The 20,412-nt window shown below is 33.0% G+C and overlaps 1 protein-coding gene and 1 non-coding gene across 3 annotated transcripts; both read right to left on the reverse strand.

Annotated features, from left to right (window-relative positions):
- Positions 1-3,689: 3,689 nt before the first annotated feature.
- Positions 3,690-8,987, reverse strand: LOC147405091 (mitogen-activated protein kinase homolog NTF3). 2 transcript variants are annotated; one of them, XM_086441233.1, is made up of 3 exons: positions 8,535-8,987; positions 7,351-7,778; positions 3,690-4,710 (listed from the first exon to the last, which is right to left on the reverse strand). In XM_086441233.1, exons 2-3 carry the CDS (start codon positions 7,771-7,773, stop codon positions 4,021-4,023), a joined length of 1,113 nt encoding a protein of 370 aa, XP_086297359.1. In that variant the 5' UTR covers positions 7,774-7,778; positions 8,535-8,987; the 3' UTR covers positions 3,690-4,020. The 2 variants fall into 2 exon arrangements, with proteins under 2 accessions (XP_086297359.1, XP_086297358.1); XM_086441232.1 differs by having other exon boundaries at positions 8,247-8,986.
- A 5,469-nt stretch (positions 8,988-14,456) lies between these two features.
- On the reverse strand, positions 14,457-14,529 carry TRNAA-AGC (transfer RNA alanine (anticodon AGC)). Its single transcript has one exon. It is a non-coding gene; the product is annotated as a tRNA-Ala (tRNA).
- Positions 14,530-20,412: the final 5,883 nt, after the last annotated feature.

Raw genomic sequence — 20,412 nt, forward strand, 5'->3', positions numbered from 1 at the left:
AAAATAGTCTCATCCACCGTCATAAAACCTGGTCCCAAACGAGTTGACTCGAGTCGTTTCGTCTCGGACGAGTCAAAATTGTTTAGATAGCTTTGAAAAATTATTAACTTAACTAGAAGGTGGCATTGGGAAACACACATGTATTAAAAGGGCTTATTTGTAATTTAAAATACTGATTCAAAGGTTTTTTAAGACTAGATAGTAAGAACGAAAAAAAAAAGACATTCTTTGTAATTTTGAAAACGAATATCCTAAGGGCGTGGCTGCAATTTTTTTTGGATCTGAAACTGAAATTATATTTTTTATATTAAATTACATATAAAAGTGAGGGTATTTATGACCACTCAAAATTTGCTAGCCAACCACTTCCACTCCACCTTCTTTCACTGTAATAGTAAAGATTTAAAATATTGATTAAAGGATAAATAGTAAAAAAGGGAAAATAATTTTTAAAGACAATTTTCGAAAACTACGGACCAACAAGTCCTCATTTATAATATATATATATATATGGGGGCGGTTCAAGGGCCATATGTAAAAACATATGAAAAAACAATAGTTTTTCAAAATATAAGTTAGAAGTTTTGGATTGAGCTGATTTTTTGCAATGATGGTCACTATGATCAGAAAAATCAGCTTAATCAGAAACTTTTAAATCCATCAAAAGTGATTTACAAATTATTGAAAAAAGTTGACAAAAAATCGACGATCCACATTCTAAATCACTTTTAATGGGGTTAGAAGTTTCAGATTGGACTGATTTTCTTTTCAGATAATCTTTCTATCATAGAGATCATCCCCACAAAAAATCAGCTCAATCTGAAACTTCTAACCTATATTTTGAAAATTTATTAATGTTTCATTGTTTTTACATATGTTTTTTCATATGGCCTTTGATCCTGACCCTATATATATATGGGTCAGGTTCAAGGGCCATATGAGAAAACATATGAGAAAACTTTCATTTTTCAAAATAAGGGTTAGAGATTTTGGATTGAGCTGATTTTTTGCAAGGAAGGTCACTATGATGAGAAGATCATCCTCACAAAAAATTAGCTCAATCAGAAACTTCTAAATCCATCAAAAGTGATTTACAAATTAGTGATAAAAATTGGTAAAAAATCGACGATCCACATTCTAAATCACTTTTAATGGGGTTAAAAGTTTCAGATTGGGTTGATTTTTTTTTTTTTTTTTGGATGATCTTCCCATCATAGAGATCATCCTCACAAAAAATCAGCTTAATCCAAAATTTCTAACCCATATTTTAAATTTTTTTTTACTTTCGAAAGTTTTCTTATATGTTTTCTCATATGGCCCTTGAACCTGATCCATATATATATAAATTGACCGTTCAAAGCTTAGTTTTTCAAAAATTATTTAAGATATTCTAAATAAAACTTCCCTTGATCATGCGATGGACAGGGGTGATTTAGAGTGGGGGCTATAGGGGCACTTGCCCCCACAAGAACTATTAGATTCTACGAATTAATGTGCTATTACGACATATTTTAATGATGGATAAAGAATTCTGCCACTATTGCCCCCACAAAAAAAAAAAAAATTCCACTCTTAATTGCCTTCACAACTTTTTTTTTCACTCTTAATTATCCCCACAAAAAATTCTCTACTCTTAGTTGCCCCCACATAAGCAAAATCCTGGCTCTGCCCCTGGTGGTGGAAATCCTTAGTTGGATTAGCTTTCATGTTGTTTGTCTAACATTAATCCTGACATGGTCTAGTCTACATGTTATTTTTCCTATAATGACGTAAGTTTAGTCTAATGTAGTAAATAGCTCAAATATGAATTTATATAAATTATAAGCCTCAAAATATGCATTACAAAATAAATCTTAATACTAATTAAAATAATAAATTTTTCATTGCCATATGCCTATGCAAATGATGCTTAAAAAAATGATATCTGATTTATCTCTATCTTAATTTGTTCTTTGGTGAGTTGGTGGTTGAAGAATTTTTATGAGTCAAAACTAACCTTACTAGTTTAGTAAGATTTCAAATCTTACTAAGGGTGTGAGCTCATATCTTAGCATCCAAAAACAGAATCCGATGTTACAATGTCACATGTTTGTAGAGGACGAAATTCTAAGAATTTTGAAAAGAATTAATTAGAAAACATCATTTTATTTTTCCATTGAATTTTAATTTTAAGTTTTTGGAGTTTTGTAGCTGTCCATTTTCAATCACTTGAATCAAGCTCAATCTAATTTTTTTTTTTATGAAATCTAAAAGGCTATGGTGTTGGATTGGCAAGATGGTAATCCATGTGGATCCAACGACCCTCTGTAAAATTTGGAATCCTACTAAGTTTGTAAGAAAAGTGTTTTTACGTTGTGGAGTTGATGAGCCTTTTGGTGGGATTCCCCAATCCGAATTTTCTTGGTTATGCTATTCATGAGTGGAATCCGCTAATTTAGCTAAACATTGATAAAGTGAGACACATAAACACAAGAAAAAAAAAAATGGACAACGTATCTTATACCTTGCTTTGGATAGTATAACTTGGGAGACAAACACGGTTGGCCGAAAGGACTTTTTAAAACTTTTGTTATTGTTACAATTATTCTTCAAAAATATCAAAAACACCTTTAATATGTAGATTATTAATCTATCCTTAAATATTTAATAAATTACTTAAAATACTATTAAACTGTTCTACGTTTCTCTTTCATCTCTCCTAAATATTATTTGTTAGTTGGGGAGTCGTCCATGGTTCTCCCTTCACCCCATGCATATGGATCTCATGTAACCAATGGCATGTGTGCATTGGAAATCGGTTATCGTTGAGAAATTTGATTCGAAAAGGTTTGAGCGGATTCTCTCCCAAATCTCCAACTTTGGAGAGTAGTGAAGAACTAAACAAAATAGATGGTTAATTATTGACTAACAGAAGACATGAGAGAAAGAAAAATACACAAACAAATAAGGACGATTTGAGATGCGTCACCACAGCCGATTCGACTATACAGGATAGGATTCATTTCGCCCGTCCTGACGTCGCTCCCAATATGGTTCAGACTGGAAGTGAGCATCACATTGTCCCATGTCTACATAATAAGGTATACAAATAAGAGACATACATATACATAGGTTTGTGAGAAAAAAAAAAACAATTTAATTCGTTTTTGATAATTTTTAAAAATTAGATTTTTTTTGTAAATATTAAAATATTTAATCATCTTTAATAATTTTCTCTCATTTTTTTTTTATTTGAATTAAATTCTTTTAAGATCTTAAAATCATGTGCTCTACATCTTTGTGGTATCATATCAATGTTTTTGGATGCCGTATGTGCTTTTACCTACAAATCATTGATCACTAATCTCGCTTGCATAGCAAAAATAAAAAGAAAAAGAAAATACTTATACAAAGAGAGATTGTAGTAAGGAGTACCTCAATACTCCATACTCATCCTTTTGATGGATTCATTGGGTGAGCTCACGATATCAAGACCTTAATTTTTAGAAAAAATAAACGTTCCAATATAGCGAGAGGAAGACCCAAAAAGACATGGATGGAGATAACGTGAGCAGATATGAAAACTCTTTCTATAGCATAAGACATGGCCTTGGACAAAGTGGAATGGAAAAACAAGATTCATTTAGCCGATCCAAATCTTTGGGATAAGGCTTTGAGAATGATAATGAATCCAACATACAGAAAGAAAATCTTCAAACATAACTTTATCATCATAAGATAATCGATAAGTCCACCATTAATGTACAAAGAGAGAAGGGTTCTTGGACCACATACATAACCACCATACCTATGTACAAGTTCAGAGGTCACTAAGCATGAAAAGTTCAGACTCATAACAAAAACTCTAATACATAAACTCAAGACTCTCATGCATTAACAGAACAAACATCTAATGCATGCTTTTACATAAAATAAAATAAAAGGCAGCAGTGTTACAAAGACAACCTTTGTCCTCCGAACTAAACAGTCTTCTAGACCTCTCAACATAATGAAGAAAGAAGGGTTAACGGATACAAACCTTCAAACCTGGGTATTAGCTGAAGCAGCTTCGGGATGGTAATGAAGCATTTCTGTCCACATCATCTCTCTGATCATCTCTTCCCCTAATTCCTCATCTATTTCGAGATCGATTGGGACTTGGGCTGGAGGGTTACGGCTTGGGTCATATAGGGGAGACATGTATGGGTGTTGAAGCGCTTCAGTGACACTAATTCTCTTGGTTGGATCAAAGACGAGCATTTTCTGAAGGAGGTCGATCGCTGGTGGACTGGCTTTGGGATAAAGACGGGCAAATGGGGTCCCCGGGGATTTTGGGAGTGTTTTGATGTAGTTTCTGGCTTTTGGATTGTCAATGAACTCAAGATCGGCCTCACTCTGGCTGCCAAGTACGTTGATGATCAGTTTGAGCTGGTTGAGGCACTCAGTACCGGGGAAGATGGGTTTACGGCCAAGAAGCTCTGCAAAAATACACCCAACGGACCAGACGTCAATGGATGTCCCATAGTTGTCACAACAGAGTAGGAGCTCGGGAGCTCGGTACCAGCGAGTGACAACATACTCGGTCATGAACTGGCCCTTGCCACTACTGGTGCGTGCTAACCCAAAGTCACAGATCTTTAGGTCACAGTTCGCATTGACGAGGAGGTTCCCAGGCTTCAGGTCCCTGTGGAGGATGTTTGCCGAGTGGAGATACTTCAGACCTCGAAGCAACTACATTTCACAGATATAAATATATAAATTTCAGCAATAAATTCAAACAAAGTAGATAAATGACTAAAAGTAGCATAAAAAGATTACAGTTGAAGGGGTCATTTTCTATCGAGGTGGCAATTGACATAAAAGAGGACTAAATGGAAGGTTGGTATGTTTTGAAACTTTTATATCTTCAGTTGTCAAGCTCCGTGACGTTTTTGAAACTAGCGTCACCAAAACTATGGTGATGACTTGTAATATTTGTAGCAACAGCATTAAGTTATATAAATGCTTTCCCACTATAAACGCTTCTCCAGAATAGAAAAGTCGAAAGCAATTTAAATTGCGAATGGTGGCAACATAGTATAATATAGCAGTAACTAAACTTTAAATGAAGTATTCGAAAGAAATCACATATAATCAGTCAACTAAACCATTTGGATGTCCGTAAAAGTTCTTCAATGTGCTTATGCTTAGAACAATGATATCATTAACGACTGTGTTCACAACGGATCAGACTTCCATCGCTAAACCATCACAGACAGCAAGAACGAGATGATTCTCATTTTACAGTAACTACAAAGTGTTGGATTTTGTATTCCCATCAGACCGAGTGAATCATGGGGTTGAGCTTTTCCTGCCGACCTGGAATCCTCATCTTGGCACCAATGAAGTATACTTGTTGAGAGAAAAAAAAAAGCTTAAATGAAAGAAGTAGATGGTGTTTCCTGTCGAACTCAATGCATAGCTCGTATGGCTTCTTGGTAACAAAATCTACATTGTTTTTTTCCCTAAGAAGGGGAAACTATATAACCCAACCGAGGGGTGAGATTAAGTTTTTAAGAGCATTATGTAAGTTTGGGTTTTTTATAATAGGATGGAAGGCTAGGATCTGACGGAATAATCCAAGAGCTTGGAGTGATCCAATGGTTAGGGCTTTGATAAAAAGCCATCATTTAGAAGGAAAAAAATTAAGATTTTGTAGTGGTTTGAAGAGTTGTCTCTAATCATGATGGAGAGACTCGTGGCTCTACTTTTGCAAGGTCCAAGAGAGAAGTAGCTCATTGTTGAGGATCCCAGTTTCAATTCCATCTAACAGCAGATGGGATCAGGTCTCCAAAACTATCTATCACCAATGAACACTGTACTCATCACAATGCCATTTCAAGGAGGTGTATTGCGAAAATCCCAAACATGTTTGGTTGAACATCTTTTGTTTAGCTAACCTATTAAATAGACAGATTAGTAGGAGCGAGTTCAGAATTGTGAAACTAACAGTTGTTGCACTGTGCAATACAACTGAACAAAGGCCTTTCTTGTACCTTTATAGCACCCCTAAGGGGTCTATCAGAGTTGAACCACTGTATAATAGAATCACAGAGAAAAAGAAGTCCTACAAACGACAAAATAAAGAAGACTTCTTGGGGGATTGATAAAAAAAAACCCTATATTGTGCATAGATCTGGAGAATTTGAACATGGAATAAACAGAAATCCAAAAAACATCTCACTATCAATTTCTGAAGATTGATTAGCCCTAACAATTAAATCAATAGCACCCGTGATGCTTCAAGTCTTCAACATGATAATTAAGTGTGGGTGTCATTAATAGTATACACCCTAGGACCAGTATCCATCTTATATGTATCCACGAATTACATATGCCAGTTATACTAATCAAGTCTTACACTGGACTGCTTAAGTTGATTGATACTAAACATAAGACCAACATGGAATTGATACTTGTCTTCTCTAAGGCTTTAAGTGTCTAAAGTCTACTAAACATTCAGTAACTAAAGGGGAACAAGAAGTTACTGCCTCATATCTCTTTCAGTGAATAGACTGGTCTGCCCGCCCCTACCAGCTCCAAGACTGACTTCGAATATTTGGATTAATCAATCAATTACAAAGGGCAAAACCATATTTTTGTGCTAGTAGGTTGCTAACCCTAATTTGTTAAGGGTATTTAAAGTAGTTTTCTAGCGGATAGATATTGTAACTCTTTTTTGCCTTTTTCAAGCATAGTGAAATCGGCGAGGCTTGGGGGTTTTTACCTGAGTTAGGGTTTTCCACATAAATCCTGTGAAAAATGAAAACAAAAAAGAGAACTAAAATCACACACAAAAAAACAAGGATTTACGTGGTTCGGCGGTGTACCTATGTCCACGGATCAGATAAAAAATCCAAACACTATATTCTTTCGAGTTTTACAGCTCTAAAGATCTCAAGCAAAAAAACAGGAGTAGAAAAAATGCATCTATCTCCCAAAAATAGAAAAAACTTAAGAAAATAATACATAATTCCCCTTTCCGGGACCCCACCCCCGCAGCTCAGTGTACCCCCAACAGAATACAAGACATTTACACAACAAATCCATGTGTTGTGGTTGATTTCTTTATTATCATTTCTTGTTCGTTCGCTTCAATTAATTCTGTATCCCAGGACAATAAGTAGGATTATTTTTCCCCAACCATATGGTCTGGTAGTAAACATTTTATAACTATTCTAGTAACGAATTAAGTAATAATATGATGTATCGAGTGGAGGAAACTAATTCAAACATTAATTCATTATAATTGAAAGAACAAGTATCCAAGACCAATTAGAAACAAATTTATTAATTACTACCAATATAAATAGTCAACAGAGAATTGCTGACCTGGAAAAGGAAATATTGGCAGTGATCATTCGAAAGTTCTTGAGACGACTTAATAATTTGATGAAGATCCGTGTCCATTAGTTCGTAAACAAGATAAACATCCTTGAAACTTCTCCTATGGGTGGCCATCATAACATCCTTCAAAGCTATAACATTTTCATGCCGAAGGTGTTGGAGAAGCTTAAGTTCTCGTAGAGTTCTCAGTGCGTCTATGCGATTCTCAAAGACATTATTAATCTTCTTAATTGCAACTTTCTCATTTGTTTCCTTGTTCACCGAAGAACAAACGATACCGTAGGCTCCTCTACCAATGGGCTTAATCGGCACATATTTTGTGTCGATCTCGAATAAGGTTTGCCACATTGAGTAGTAATGCTTCCCTGGAGACCCGACCCCATTTGGGGGATCCACATAAGTTGCCATTTTTCCTGAAAATCAATATAAGCCCGTCAATGATCACAAAGAAAAAATGAGATCACTTGAGTTTAAAGAACCCATCACAAATGTTTCTAATTTTCTAAACTGTAATATTCATATTTAATAACGGGGATTGGTTAATTTACAAAGGGATTAATAACAAATTTTATGAACTTGAGTACTAAAAAGGAACAAAAATCAAAATAGAAATAACTATTCTCATTAATTTACAAAAATACTAATTTAGGGGTCCGTTTGGATCTTCATTTTTTGCACCCAAAAAATATATTTTAGAACAATTCGCATGAAAATAATTTTTTGGGCAAAAAAATATTCGTCCAAACATACCTTTAAAATTTAATTTTCCACATAAAATTAAATTAAGCAAACGAACAAAATGAAGAAAATAATAACAGAATGTGAAAAAATGTGGAAAAAAATGAGAAACTGATGGATAATTAAAACAAAGGAATCCTTACCTTACTTGGAAGAATTAAATAGATTTATTAACTTAATCGATTTCAAAGCCTCTAAATATCTTCAAAAAACCTTCGACTTTTACACAAATCGTTGAGTTGCTGCAACAATTCTCTGTCCTAAACGTTCTGAAAAATCTCTTATTTTCCTCGAATCCAAGCTCTAATTTCTACTGCTTTTATAGCAAATCTACTGCAATTCGCACAAAGACTCAAACTTTCATCTATCCAACACGATTCTCTTAAAAAGACCAAATATTTTCTCCTAACACCTTCAAATCAAACCCTCACCTTCACAAATTTCAACTCAAACCTTGAAAAATCTAGAAATTTCCTCCAAAACAACGACCCAATTTATCCTTCCCTCTAATTACCACACTAATTCTCCATAATTCCTCCAATTTTTCAAATTTTCCGAGTCAAATTCTCTCCTTCCTTCCGAATTCGACCCCGATTAGCTCAAAAATCCATGAATCTTCAAAATTTGCTCAAATTCATACAAAAATATCCCGTTTATCGATTTCCCGCCAGAACTATCTTAGATCTGAAAGTCTTCTTCGCTCTCTATCCATCTAAATAGTATCTCTCGTCGCCTTTGTATGAGATTTTCGATGCAGACTCCTTAGATCTCCTGCCGATATAGATTCGTTCTCTCGTCGCAATCAGACCTTCGTGATCAGATAGAGAGAGAGAGAGAGAGTTTGGCGTGGCGCATAACACCCCGGCTTTCGCTCGGCCAACGACAAAAGTCAAATTATTTATTTATTTATTTTTTTTTTTGGAAATCCTATATATCCTATATCCTAAAACTATTAAAAGAAAAATGTTGATCCTGTACTCCTGGTAGTTGTGTTACAATTCAAACCGGACCTCTTTTGAGCACCACTTGATATATTTTTCTGTCTATGTTCCGACCTAGGAGTTTCAATGGATTTGATTATATCAAAAATCCAATCCGTTAGATAATTTTGAGTCTTGATCGATGGTTTATTTTGATGAGGATCTAATTTAATAAGGTTTCAATCCAATAAACTTTTGGATTGATTCGGTATCAACCTTGTCTCGATCCTATAAAATATGTGAAAATATATAAATTATATTTATATATGAAGTATACTTATATTTTGTGTTTCAAATTGGGTTTTATTCGATTGACTTGATATAATTTTTATTGGATTAGGTGTGGATTTTTTTTTTTTTTTAAATTAGAATTTTCGTCCACACAACTCATGTCCTGACCCTATAAAAGTTAATCAAGTTAAAATTTTAATATTTAGATTTAATAAAACTTGATCCGCAAGAATTCGATCTCGTAACGTCTCCAATCTGATCCTTATCAGATTAATTCCAATGTGATTTGGATCCGGATCCAATCCAATAAAAGACCCACCTAGTCCATGGATCTTTATTTCAAAAAAAAATCATGGTAGGCCTTGCTTACATGGGTGGATACCAGCTTAGATATTATTGACTTGTGTAGATCAATGGAGTAGGGAGTAGGAAGAGTGAGTTATGTGGCATGTATAGGTGTAGAGAGTGGAGTTGCAAACGAACTACCCGAAGTACAGGATCTATACAGTCACCAACTTTACCGCTCTTTGCCCAACAAAAGTTCATTCAAGTATGGCCATAATGATTGAAACAACTAAATAGCCAATCCTGACCTTCGACAAAGTGGGCCCTGTTGATCATTTTGTCATCCACGGTGAAAGTCCAATCATTTGTAATCCACATTGCACTACCGTGCCCATTTGTCATTTAGCAATGAATCCAGTGCAGATGAGTGAGTTTTTTTTTTTTTAGTCGGTTTATCAGGACTGTTCATACACGAGGAAAATATCTAGACAAATGATTTTCTGACGCCCTCTCTGATACATATGCTCCCATCACATAATAGTAGATCATTTGTATCGGGATGCATAGAATCATAAATCTTTTTCTTGTGTATCCGAAGACAAATGATCTACGGTACTATGATGAGAGTATATGTCCTAGGGCGTTAGATTATCAAGACTCAAATATCTATGGTTTTATGCACTTGAGTTGATTTCGGGTATCTTTTTTTTTTAGTCAATTTTATCATAATTTTTTTTTTTTTTTTTGCTAATCGAGTGTCCAGGCCCGCAACTAATCTCGGGGAGGACTACCACAACAACCCACTGTTATGGTCCCCCAGTTAAATCATGAGAAAAACCTAAGAGGGGAATCGAACCCGTGACGTGCGCCTAACCCACACTTCACGTGATGGGTGGGTCAATTGTATCATAATTGTTTAACAATATATGAGGACTAATGATAAATCGACATAATAAGAAAATACGATGCCTGTACATTATAAGGGAACAAAATCGTTGATATTTTCCGTGTGTATCCCTGAAGAAAAAGATCTATGATTATATGCCCTTGCCATGTTAGCTGCGTACAAACCGCTTATGTTTTGGCGTGTTGATTTATCGCGGCTCATATATGAGAGAAGATCTTGTACTTTCAAGATTTAAGTTGCAATTTCGAACTCAGTTATCCACCACTTGACCTATTCTTTAGAGGCTTGACCCGTAAATCTACATATTAAAAATAAGCTTGATTGATAATTTCTAATTCTTCGATTCAAAATCTTTGTCATAAATGCCTAAAAGGCTTGTAATGTCTTGCTTATACACCTATAATGGAGCCCAAGAGTCACAGTCTTGAATATTCAGAAAATGGGGGGATCGTGAAGTGTACTAGACATGGCCAACTAGCGTAAGTCTTAAATGTTAGAGTATGTGTGTGAAGACTTTTTTGAGTTTCCACTCTTCGAGATGAGAATTGTTTTTTGGTTGTCGACTTAAACTTTCTACTTTGTTAGTACTGACTTGATTGACCTCTTCTAATGGTTAGTTTGATCTTCTCCTTTGTTGATATTGATTTGATTGACCTCTTCTAATTGTTAGGTTGATCTTCACCTTTTGTTGGTGCTAACTCGATCGGTTGACCTCTTTTGATGGTTGGCTTGATATTCCTCATTTATTGACGATTGTTGATTTATGTTTTTTTACCACTTCTCAGTTGATAGACGACAAGAATGAAAGAATGATGAGATCCCGATGTGGTGTCTACTAAGGATATTCTGATAGTCAAGTTAGTACTTAGATAGAAAAAGATGAATAGTACTCAAATACGAAAATCAAAACTTAGCTAAAACAACCCAACCAAACAACAATTTTTTTAGTTTATGGAGGATATACTTATAAGTAAGCCTTGGAAATGAGTATCACCACATTACTTGTTTAAGTGTATGATGAGCTGGATAATTAAGATACATTTGAAAGCTTTAACAAATGTAACCATCACTTAAAAACAAGCACTTGAGTCTGACGTAGGTAGTTGAGATACACTTGAATGTTTTAGAAGATGTGCATCACTTGTAAGCAAGTACTTGAGTTTGATGTGCAAGTGTTTTAGATCATTTATGCAACGTTGAAAAATGTAGAATTCTGCCATATGCAATCCCATCAATACGATAAGATCTTGGTCTGTATCCTTTTTAATGTAAAAGGATGGGAGCTCAGGCTCAAGTTAGATATGAGCTCGAGTTCAAGTCAGACATGAACTAGGCATTAAATACGAGTTTGAGCTCAGGTTAGAAAAGAGTTAGGGATCAGACTAGAATCAAGCCAGGGATCTCATGTCTTTATGTGATATCATTCAAATGAATTCCTTTAACATGTTGATTTAAATAAGTTTGGGAGCTCGAACTCTGTTTTATTACGTGAGAATAATAATTTTTTTAGGATATGTGTCACAATCTTAGGTAGGGACAAAATTGGTTACCATAATGTGCATCGCTGAGTATTATGTCATTACTATGTTAAAAAAAAAATTCCTATAAGAAGGTTGACCTAAACCAACAAAGGTGGCAATAGATCAAATAGGGCACATTGGATACCCGTCCAAGCCATAGTGTTCAAATAGGGGAATACTAGAAATGTCGTAGTATGGTGCACTTACCATGATGTCTAAGATAACACATTTTTTCATCACTCCTTGCACTTGTGGGCATGACGTGTTCATTGAAAACTTCACATCAAATCCCAAATGCCAAGGCATATCATGCTTAGAGAACCCACGACGATCCTTCCAGGATATATCATCCCATCTTGACTTCGGGACAATCCCCGAATAAAAAAATTGATACCAATGACAATGAATCTTCACGTCATACACATAATATTGATTAATGAATCACCAATTACGTTGAACTCGTCTTCTGATAGCTAGCTTTTTCAATTTGAAATCACCCCGTCTAGATGTGAGGGGTCCTACATTATGTCATATGACCTACCAGCCTTTTTGACATTAGTGTAATATTCGTTAATTAGATTAGAATTAAAGCAAAGTGCATGGCATGGGGAAGGTATGGAGAAGATGTAGTTTTCACTCAAAATCCATAACATTCTCCAATTCCCATCCAATATGTAAAGCACGACAAATGGAGGCCGCCCAAAGGCACCACCACGTGGGTCCCACTTGAGTGTGGGTGTCCTTCACGTGTTCCATGTTATTGGCAAATATAATATGGATTCTATGCCCTTAAAATGTGAGATTATTTTTATTTTTAGGTTGAACCTTTATAAGGAGCCAAATTGCAACACAAGAGTATCTAATAGGGATGTCAATGGATCAACCCGAGACCGATCCAATAAGGGTGGGCATATGGGATTGGATTTTTATCCAACATGATTTCATAATAATTGGGTTAGATCTGGACTGAATCAAATACAATTTGATTAACAAAATATACATAAATTTATTTATTTCAACAAAATATATAGTGTAATGTTCAATTTCTTTGATTTGGACATGATTGATCCAAAATTATGGGTGCAACTTGGTCCCGTTCAAATTGAGAACCGAACCAAATCAATAGCTTTGGGGTGGTTTGGTTCAGTTTGGAATAAGTTGTGGTTCGGTTTCAGATTACGAAAATGTACAATCGATCAATTTGATTCAGTTCTCAGATCAAACTTGTATAGAATTGAAATTGAATTCCTATGCAATAAATAAATAAATAAAATTTCATATATATATATATATATATATATATGAAATTTTATGTTTGTTTTTTCATTAAAAAATATTATTTACAATTTATAGAATATTGACAATCCGTAGAATCGAACCAAATGGACTTTAATTCGGTTTGGGTTGGTTTGGTTCTAATGAAATGTGGTTCGGTTATAGTTCTTATTCAATAGAACTGACCTATGTCGGTTCGATTCCAATTTGACCTCAAACCAAATTGAACTGAACTGAACCGAACCAAGTTGCACCCCTATCCAAAATGAATAGATAGGTTATCAAACTGGACCCTTATTGAATTAAATCCTTATTAGAATCCAAATTCTCGATCCATGTCCAAAGTTATCAGATTGGAACAGATTGAGTTTTGGGTTTGATTCAATCCCTAGGGCAAAGTCAAAAAATTTGACAAATCACTACAGTTTAAAAAAAAAAAAATTTAAGAAAAGAATAAAAAAAGCTGAAAGGGTCTATCGAAAAAGAATCAACAATTAATTAACTGAGAAAAATTGATCATTAATTGAAAAAAAATTCAATTATTAAGAAAAATACGTGATTTGTTTAATTGTTGATTATTTTAGAAAAAAAAATGGATTTTTCCATCCTTTCAAAAGAAATAAAATTTGTTCTAACCTTTCCCCATAATTTTTTTGTTTTGTTTTTTTCCCCCTTAAATTTCTCAAACTTAATTAAATTGACCTAACCCGTCGAATAATCATCCCGGCCTATAAGATCGAACATCTACATCGGAACAGAAATGAGTGTACAACATCAATACTAGGATTCAAAACCAATTTGACAATAGTTGGACCAATTCTATTTGATATACACAATTTAAATAGACTTTATTTATTAACAAAATATATAGTGGAATGTAGATCCTTTCTTACAATTTATTGAATTGGAACATATAATTTATTTAAAATCAATTCGAATAAGTTATCAAATTGGATCCTTACCTGATCGGATCCTTGTTAGAATGCAAATTCTTGTTTCATAGCCGAAGTTATCGGAACAATCCAAATCCGAAGTTTTCGGAACAAGGGGTTTAAACGGTGTTGATTGATGGAAAATGAGTGGGACCATCACCGGATTATGGTTGATCTATAAAAGTTTTAAAAGGGAAAAAATTGGAACAAAATAAATATAAGTTGGAGATGCGGGGTATCGATCCCCGTACCTCTCGCATGCTAAGCGAGCGCTCTACCATCTGAGCTACATCCCCATATTTTTTTAAGTTTTCAACTTAAAGCAATATATTATTGTGAAACTAGAAAATTACTACAATTCTAGAAATAGTTCATTTATAGAGTCAAATTAGATGTGTGGATTACTATGAAACAGATCGCTAGAAGCAATGTAAGAGCATACATGGAGATTGAATAGAGTGTTAATACAAGGTCAAGGTAGAAAGACGAAAATAGTGCACATGTTGTCAAAATTGATCATTAACGACGATGAAGAAACATGGTCTGATGACCACTTAGTGGTGTTTTGAAAGGTCTCGTGCTTGTTGTGCAAAATTTATAGACATACTACCGTGGCAATTGGCACAAGGCACGCGCGTGTTCTTGCCTTCCTCCTCTCTTGTTTACAAGAACTCAAGGAACCCTGTGATGAGGGGTGACCATTTTGAGGAAGGGAGATCAAATTTTCAACTTGTATGATTAAATGGAATGAAAATCTCATCCTCTATTGGTCAAGTTAACAAAGAGTTTTGCATTCTAAAATGAGAAAAATGTTATTAGATGGGCAATTTTGTTGTATTATTTAACTTAAAAATATTTGATGTAACCTCGAGGGGGTGGCTGAATGGCAATTTCAAATCCAATAAATAGTGAGAGTCCGTAGGTTGCGTGTTTGGTACCCATTATAAGGAATATTTGCTCGGGGCCACCCACAAGGGCGTTCCCTCACTTATATGATGTGTGTGATGTGCGGGCATTGCACCTTCCCAGAGGCGGAGGGAGGGGTCCATATACTTTGGTTCCGACCTTGGCTCATCTGACCCCCTAATATATATAGTGGTGTCGACAACCAATGTTAGGAGTAAATTTTGTCTTATATGACTTAAAAGTTTTGGATTAAACTGGCTTTTTGGAAGGAGATCATCCTCACAAAAAATCAGTCCAATTTGAAGCTTCTAAATCCATTAAAAGTGATTTACAAATTATCGACAAAAAATTGACAGTCCACAATTCTAATCACTTTTGACGAGGAGATCATCCTTACAAAAAAGTAGCTCAATCCAAAACCTTTAAGCCATACAGGACAAATTGTTGGCTCCTTGCTAGCTGTCAAAACTGACTCCCCATATATATATATATATATATATGGGTCCCGTTCAGCAACAAACATTTTGACAAATATTTTGGCAAAACATTTTTCAAAACATGGGTTAGAGGTTTTGGAATGGGCTGATTTTCGGTGAGGATGATCTCTACGGTGAGGAGATCATCCTCACCAAAAATCAGCCCATTCCAAAACTTCTAGCCCCAGTTACAAGTTGAAAAATCGTGGACCGTTGATTTTTTGTAAATCATTTTTGATGGGGTTAGAAGTTTTGGAATGGGCTGATTTTTGGTGATGATGATCTCCTCACCGTAGAGATCATCCTCAACAAAAATCAGCCCATTCCAAAACCTCTAACCCATGTTTTGAAAAATGTTTTGCCAAAATGTTTGTTGTGAGGAAAAAATATGGATATTTCTCTTTGTTTTAAAATATTAAAAATTATTTTATACATTTATAAATTTGACATATTTTTATTTGACTCATCTGATTTTACTGAGAGACATTTGATATGAGTTAGGGTGTGCATGTCATCAATTTGAAAATGCAAGATTGCCTCTGATTTTGACCTAAACGTCGATGACGTGTCTAAATCAATTTGTTTTAGTCATGATGGAACGACATTGGAATTGACATTGATTCACACATTGTTGATGTGGAGGTGCACACATAATCATAGATTTTTTCTTACTCGTATCTTGACAAAATAAAGCATCTATGGTTCTGTACACATCCACGTCAATAATGTAAATGTGTGAATCAATGTCAACTTCAATGTCACTTGAATATGTATATATATATATATTTTTTTTTTTAAAACAAGTTTCCTTCAATCTTGTCGTTTATAAAGGAAACGATATAGTAGGATATTTGCAGCATGCTAATAGAACTCATCGAGCCAACAAAAAACTAGGCCAAGTCGACTTGAGTGACTACGTTGAATTTTGAATTGATTTTATCTAGAGACTCGATGGATTCAACTCACAAAATTGAGTCAACTCGTCAATTCAATGAAGTCAGCTTGAAAATACACCGTATTGGGTTAAAAACTCAATTGAGTTATGTAGCTGTACGTAATCATTTATTTTAAAATAGTCTATTTTTAAAAAATTAAATTAATTTTTATTTGATTTGTTAAATTGACATTAGAATTTTAGTTGAGTTTTAAAACTATGATTTATAGCTACATCGAGTCTTGAAGATTAATTCATCATCCCAACCTAAAAGCATTAAAGTTGACAACCCCACACTTGATAAATGTCAGAGTGTAATTTATTTATTTATTTATTTTTTATCTAAGTGTCTATTCCGTTATTATAATTTTTTATATTTTTGAATATTTCATGAAGATTTGTTTAAGTAGGGCTAAAATCAGATCAGTTCACTATTGGATCAATATCACTCCAAAACCAACCCGAAAATTTAAAAATATGTACCCATCCAAACGGATTAATGAATATGTGAACCAAATTCGATCCATTTCTTTTCATCCTTAATCCAAAATCGATCCGAACACATGCCTTGTTTTTAAATGATCAATGTTCAAAAAATTTTAAAAAATTAAAATCATAAAAATAAAATTTAAAAAATTTAAAATTTTAAAAAAATCTACTTTCCAATTACAAATATAGAGAGACCAAAATGACTAAAACATTTTATCGATATGTATTTATATGAAATTAAGAGAATTTTTTTGGACTGGATTGGGATAGATTCAAATCTGATCCGAAATTGTTTCAGAACTAAGATTCCAATCTGATCCGAAAGTCCAATTTTTTGTATTTTTCGAATCATTTCGGACATTAGATATATTTCGGGTCATTGCCAACCCTTTATTTAAGGATGAGCTCATCAATTTTCAAAAGTGATAAGCTTGTCATTAGATAGATCTTCACAAGATATTTGAAATATATAAATAACAATAGCAAAATGGATTTTCAGATAAAAAATTACTTCTAAATCTTCAAAATTGCGAGTATTTATATGTTGTTTTTCATTCGTCAATCACTGTCACAAATCATCGAAATGAATTGAAAGTAATGTTTGAATCTTCAGAATTATGTATGTATATGTCATTCTTCATTAGATATTTGCCATCACAAATCATCTACATGAATTGTAATAGTCATTAAAAAATTCAAGTAAGATAAAAGAGATAATAATGAGTATTTTGGGTACTTAATTTTTTTTTTTTTTTAAGATAAGGAGGAACATATTTAAAAAAAATTTATAGGGATCGACTAGTTGCACATCAACTAGTACCGATTGCATTCCAACCTAAAAAATAGCATATTTTTGACTTTTCTAAAATTTCCATCCTATCCCTAATTATTACACCTCATTGAAGAATTTTACGACAATACATTAAGATATATAGCCCATCATTAATAGGAGATTAGGAGTTCCTTCAATTTTTGCACCAAGTCTATCATTTAACAATGTATAATGTCAAAATAAGCTAAATTAAAATATTGTACCACAAAAAATTAAGAAGAAAACTTCCATTAATTCATTTGAAACTCTCTTACAAATAAAAATATATATGAAGCAATATAAAGAAGGGTTAGATCAAGGGACATATGAAAAAACATAAGTAAAAACAATGCAACATTAATAAATTTTCAAAATATAGGTTAAAAGTTTCGGATTGAGATGATTTTTTGTGAGGATGATCTCTATGATGGGAAGATCATCCGGAAAAAAAAATAAGTCCAATCTGAAACTTCTAACCCTATTAAAAGTGATTTAGAATGTGGACCATCGACTTTTTATCAATTTTTGTCAATAATAAAAAATCACTTTTGATGCATTTAGAAGTTTCAGATTGAGCTGATTTTTTGCGAGGATGAGGATGATCTTCTCATCATAGTGACCATCCTCGCAAAAAATCAGCTCAATCCAAAACCTCTAACCCATATTTTGAAAAATCATTGCTTTTACATAAGTCCATGAACCGCCGCCTATAAAGAAATACTAAATGCCGTGTAATTGTATATATGAGAGTTGCTATTGACACTCCAACTTTTACTTATTACATCCAAATTTCTTAAATTATTTATTGCATTCTAATTAAAGATTAAAACACACTTCTATGGTCCAATACCCACCATAAAAACACAAAAGATTAGAATACAATACTCAAAAATTACAAAAGTTTGGTTTAAGTTATAACCTCAACATTACAGAGAGAGAGAGAGAGTTTCTATTGGCACTCTAACTTTTTACTCATGCACGTTCATTGATCTTTTTTTAGGGTGAATCTTCATTTCATGTGTTGAATACAACTAAATTTCGAGTTTGGTACTGAAGTTAGAGTAGGTCGCGGCAATTTTAACATAACTTGAAAATGATATGAAATTAATAAGTTTGGATCAAGCCTAAATTTTTAAGATTAAATGAGTAAAAGATGAAAAGTAATAAAATAAATAAAATAAAAAATATAGTAAAGTTATAGCGGGTGAAATATAAAAAAAATATAGTAGATCTCACGTAATTATAATTTAATGGGAGGGTTAAGGGTATAAAAGTAAAAAAGAATAAAATTGAAAGAATATTCTTAAAAAAAAAAAAAATAGGTTAAAGGGGTAAAAGAAAAAAAATAATAAAATAAGTTAAAAATGATAAAGAAGAAATATAATAAAGTTAGAAGAGTAAAAATAAAATTGAAGGAATAAAGAGAAACACAATAAAATAATTAAAGTGGGTCTCACACAAATGTTTGCATCTAATAACTATTCCAACTTAGTTGTGTTTTATTAAGTTCGAGAGCCAACACATTTGTCCTATGTGACTTAAAAGTTTCGGATTGAGCTGATTTTTTGTAAATAGGATCTCTATGGTGATGATATCATCCTCACAAAAAATCAGTTGAATCTGAAATTTCTAAGTGCATCAAAAGCATTTTACAAATTTTCAATAAAAAATCGATGATTAACAATTCTAAATCATTTTTTATGGACTTAGAAGTTTAAGATTCCTTTGGATGTTTGATAAGGATGACCTTCTCACCATAGAGATCATCCTCATAAAAAATAAGTTCAATCTGAAATTTTTAATCCAAATAGGACAAACATGTATATACTAGTAAAATACACGTGCCTTGCATGTGAATACATAAAAATTTAAATATTATAAAAAATATTTAATATTATATTATTTAATCAAAATTTGATAGTTATCTTGTCAATGATTACTATAATTATGTGTGATAGAAACATATAAAATATAATCATTATTTTTATTATATATATATATATATATTTAATTTGATTTTTTTTTAAATGTAGAAGAGAGAGAAGAAACCGGCCCTTTAATGGTCTATATTTAAAAAAAAAATTGATTTTTTTTTTTAATTTAGAGGAGAGAGAAGAAACTGGTCTTTCAATGTCTGAATTTTTATATTTTTTCTAATTTTTCAAAAATTAGATTTTTTTATAAATAATTTTTTTTTTTTTTTTTTTTTTTTTTTTTGGCTTTTGTTCATAATTTTCCCTAAACCTAACAAGGAAGGAAGATTACATTAAAAATTTAAATGAAGAGTAAAATAATTCCTTTTGATTTTCAAGGAGGTAGAGGATAAGAGAATAACGTTACAAATAAAAAAAATATATTTTCTTAGAGAGGAATATAAATTCATTATTCCTCAAATCTAATTAGGATAATCAGTTTTCAACAATGTTTTGAAGATGAGTGTATAGATATAAATTTAAATACAGCTTGATACATGTGTAAAAAGTTGATTAGACCTATTAGATTCACTAAAATGTTCATATTGCTGCTCAAATGATATAATGCAAGGAGGAAGGAGGCTTTGAAA

The sequence above is a fragment of the Akebia trifoliata genome, chromosome 4 (assembly GCF_017979445.1).
Source record: "Akebia trifoliata isolate Shusen 1 chromosome 4, ASM1797944v1, whole genome shotgun sequence".
Taxonomy (NCBI): Eukaryota; Viridiplantae; Streptophyta; class Magnoliopsida; order Ranunculales; family Lardizabalaceae; genus Akebia; species Akebia trifoliata.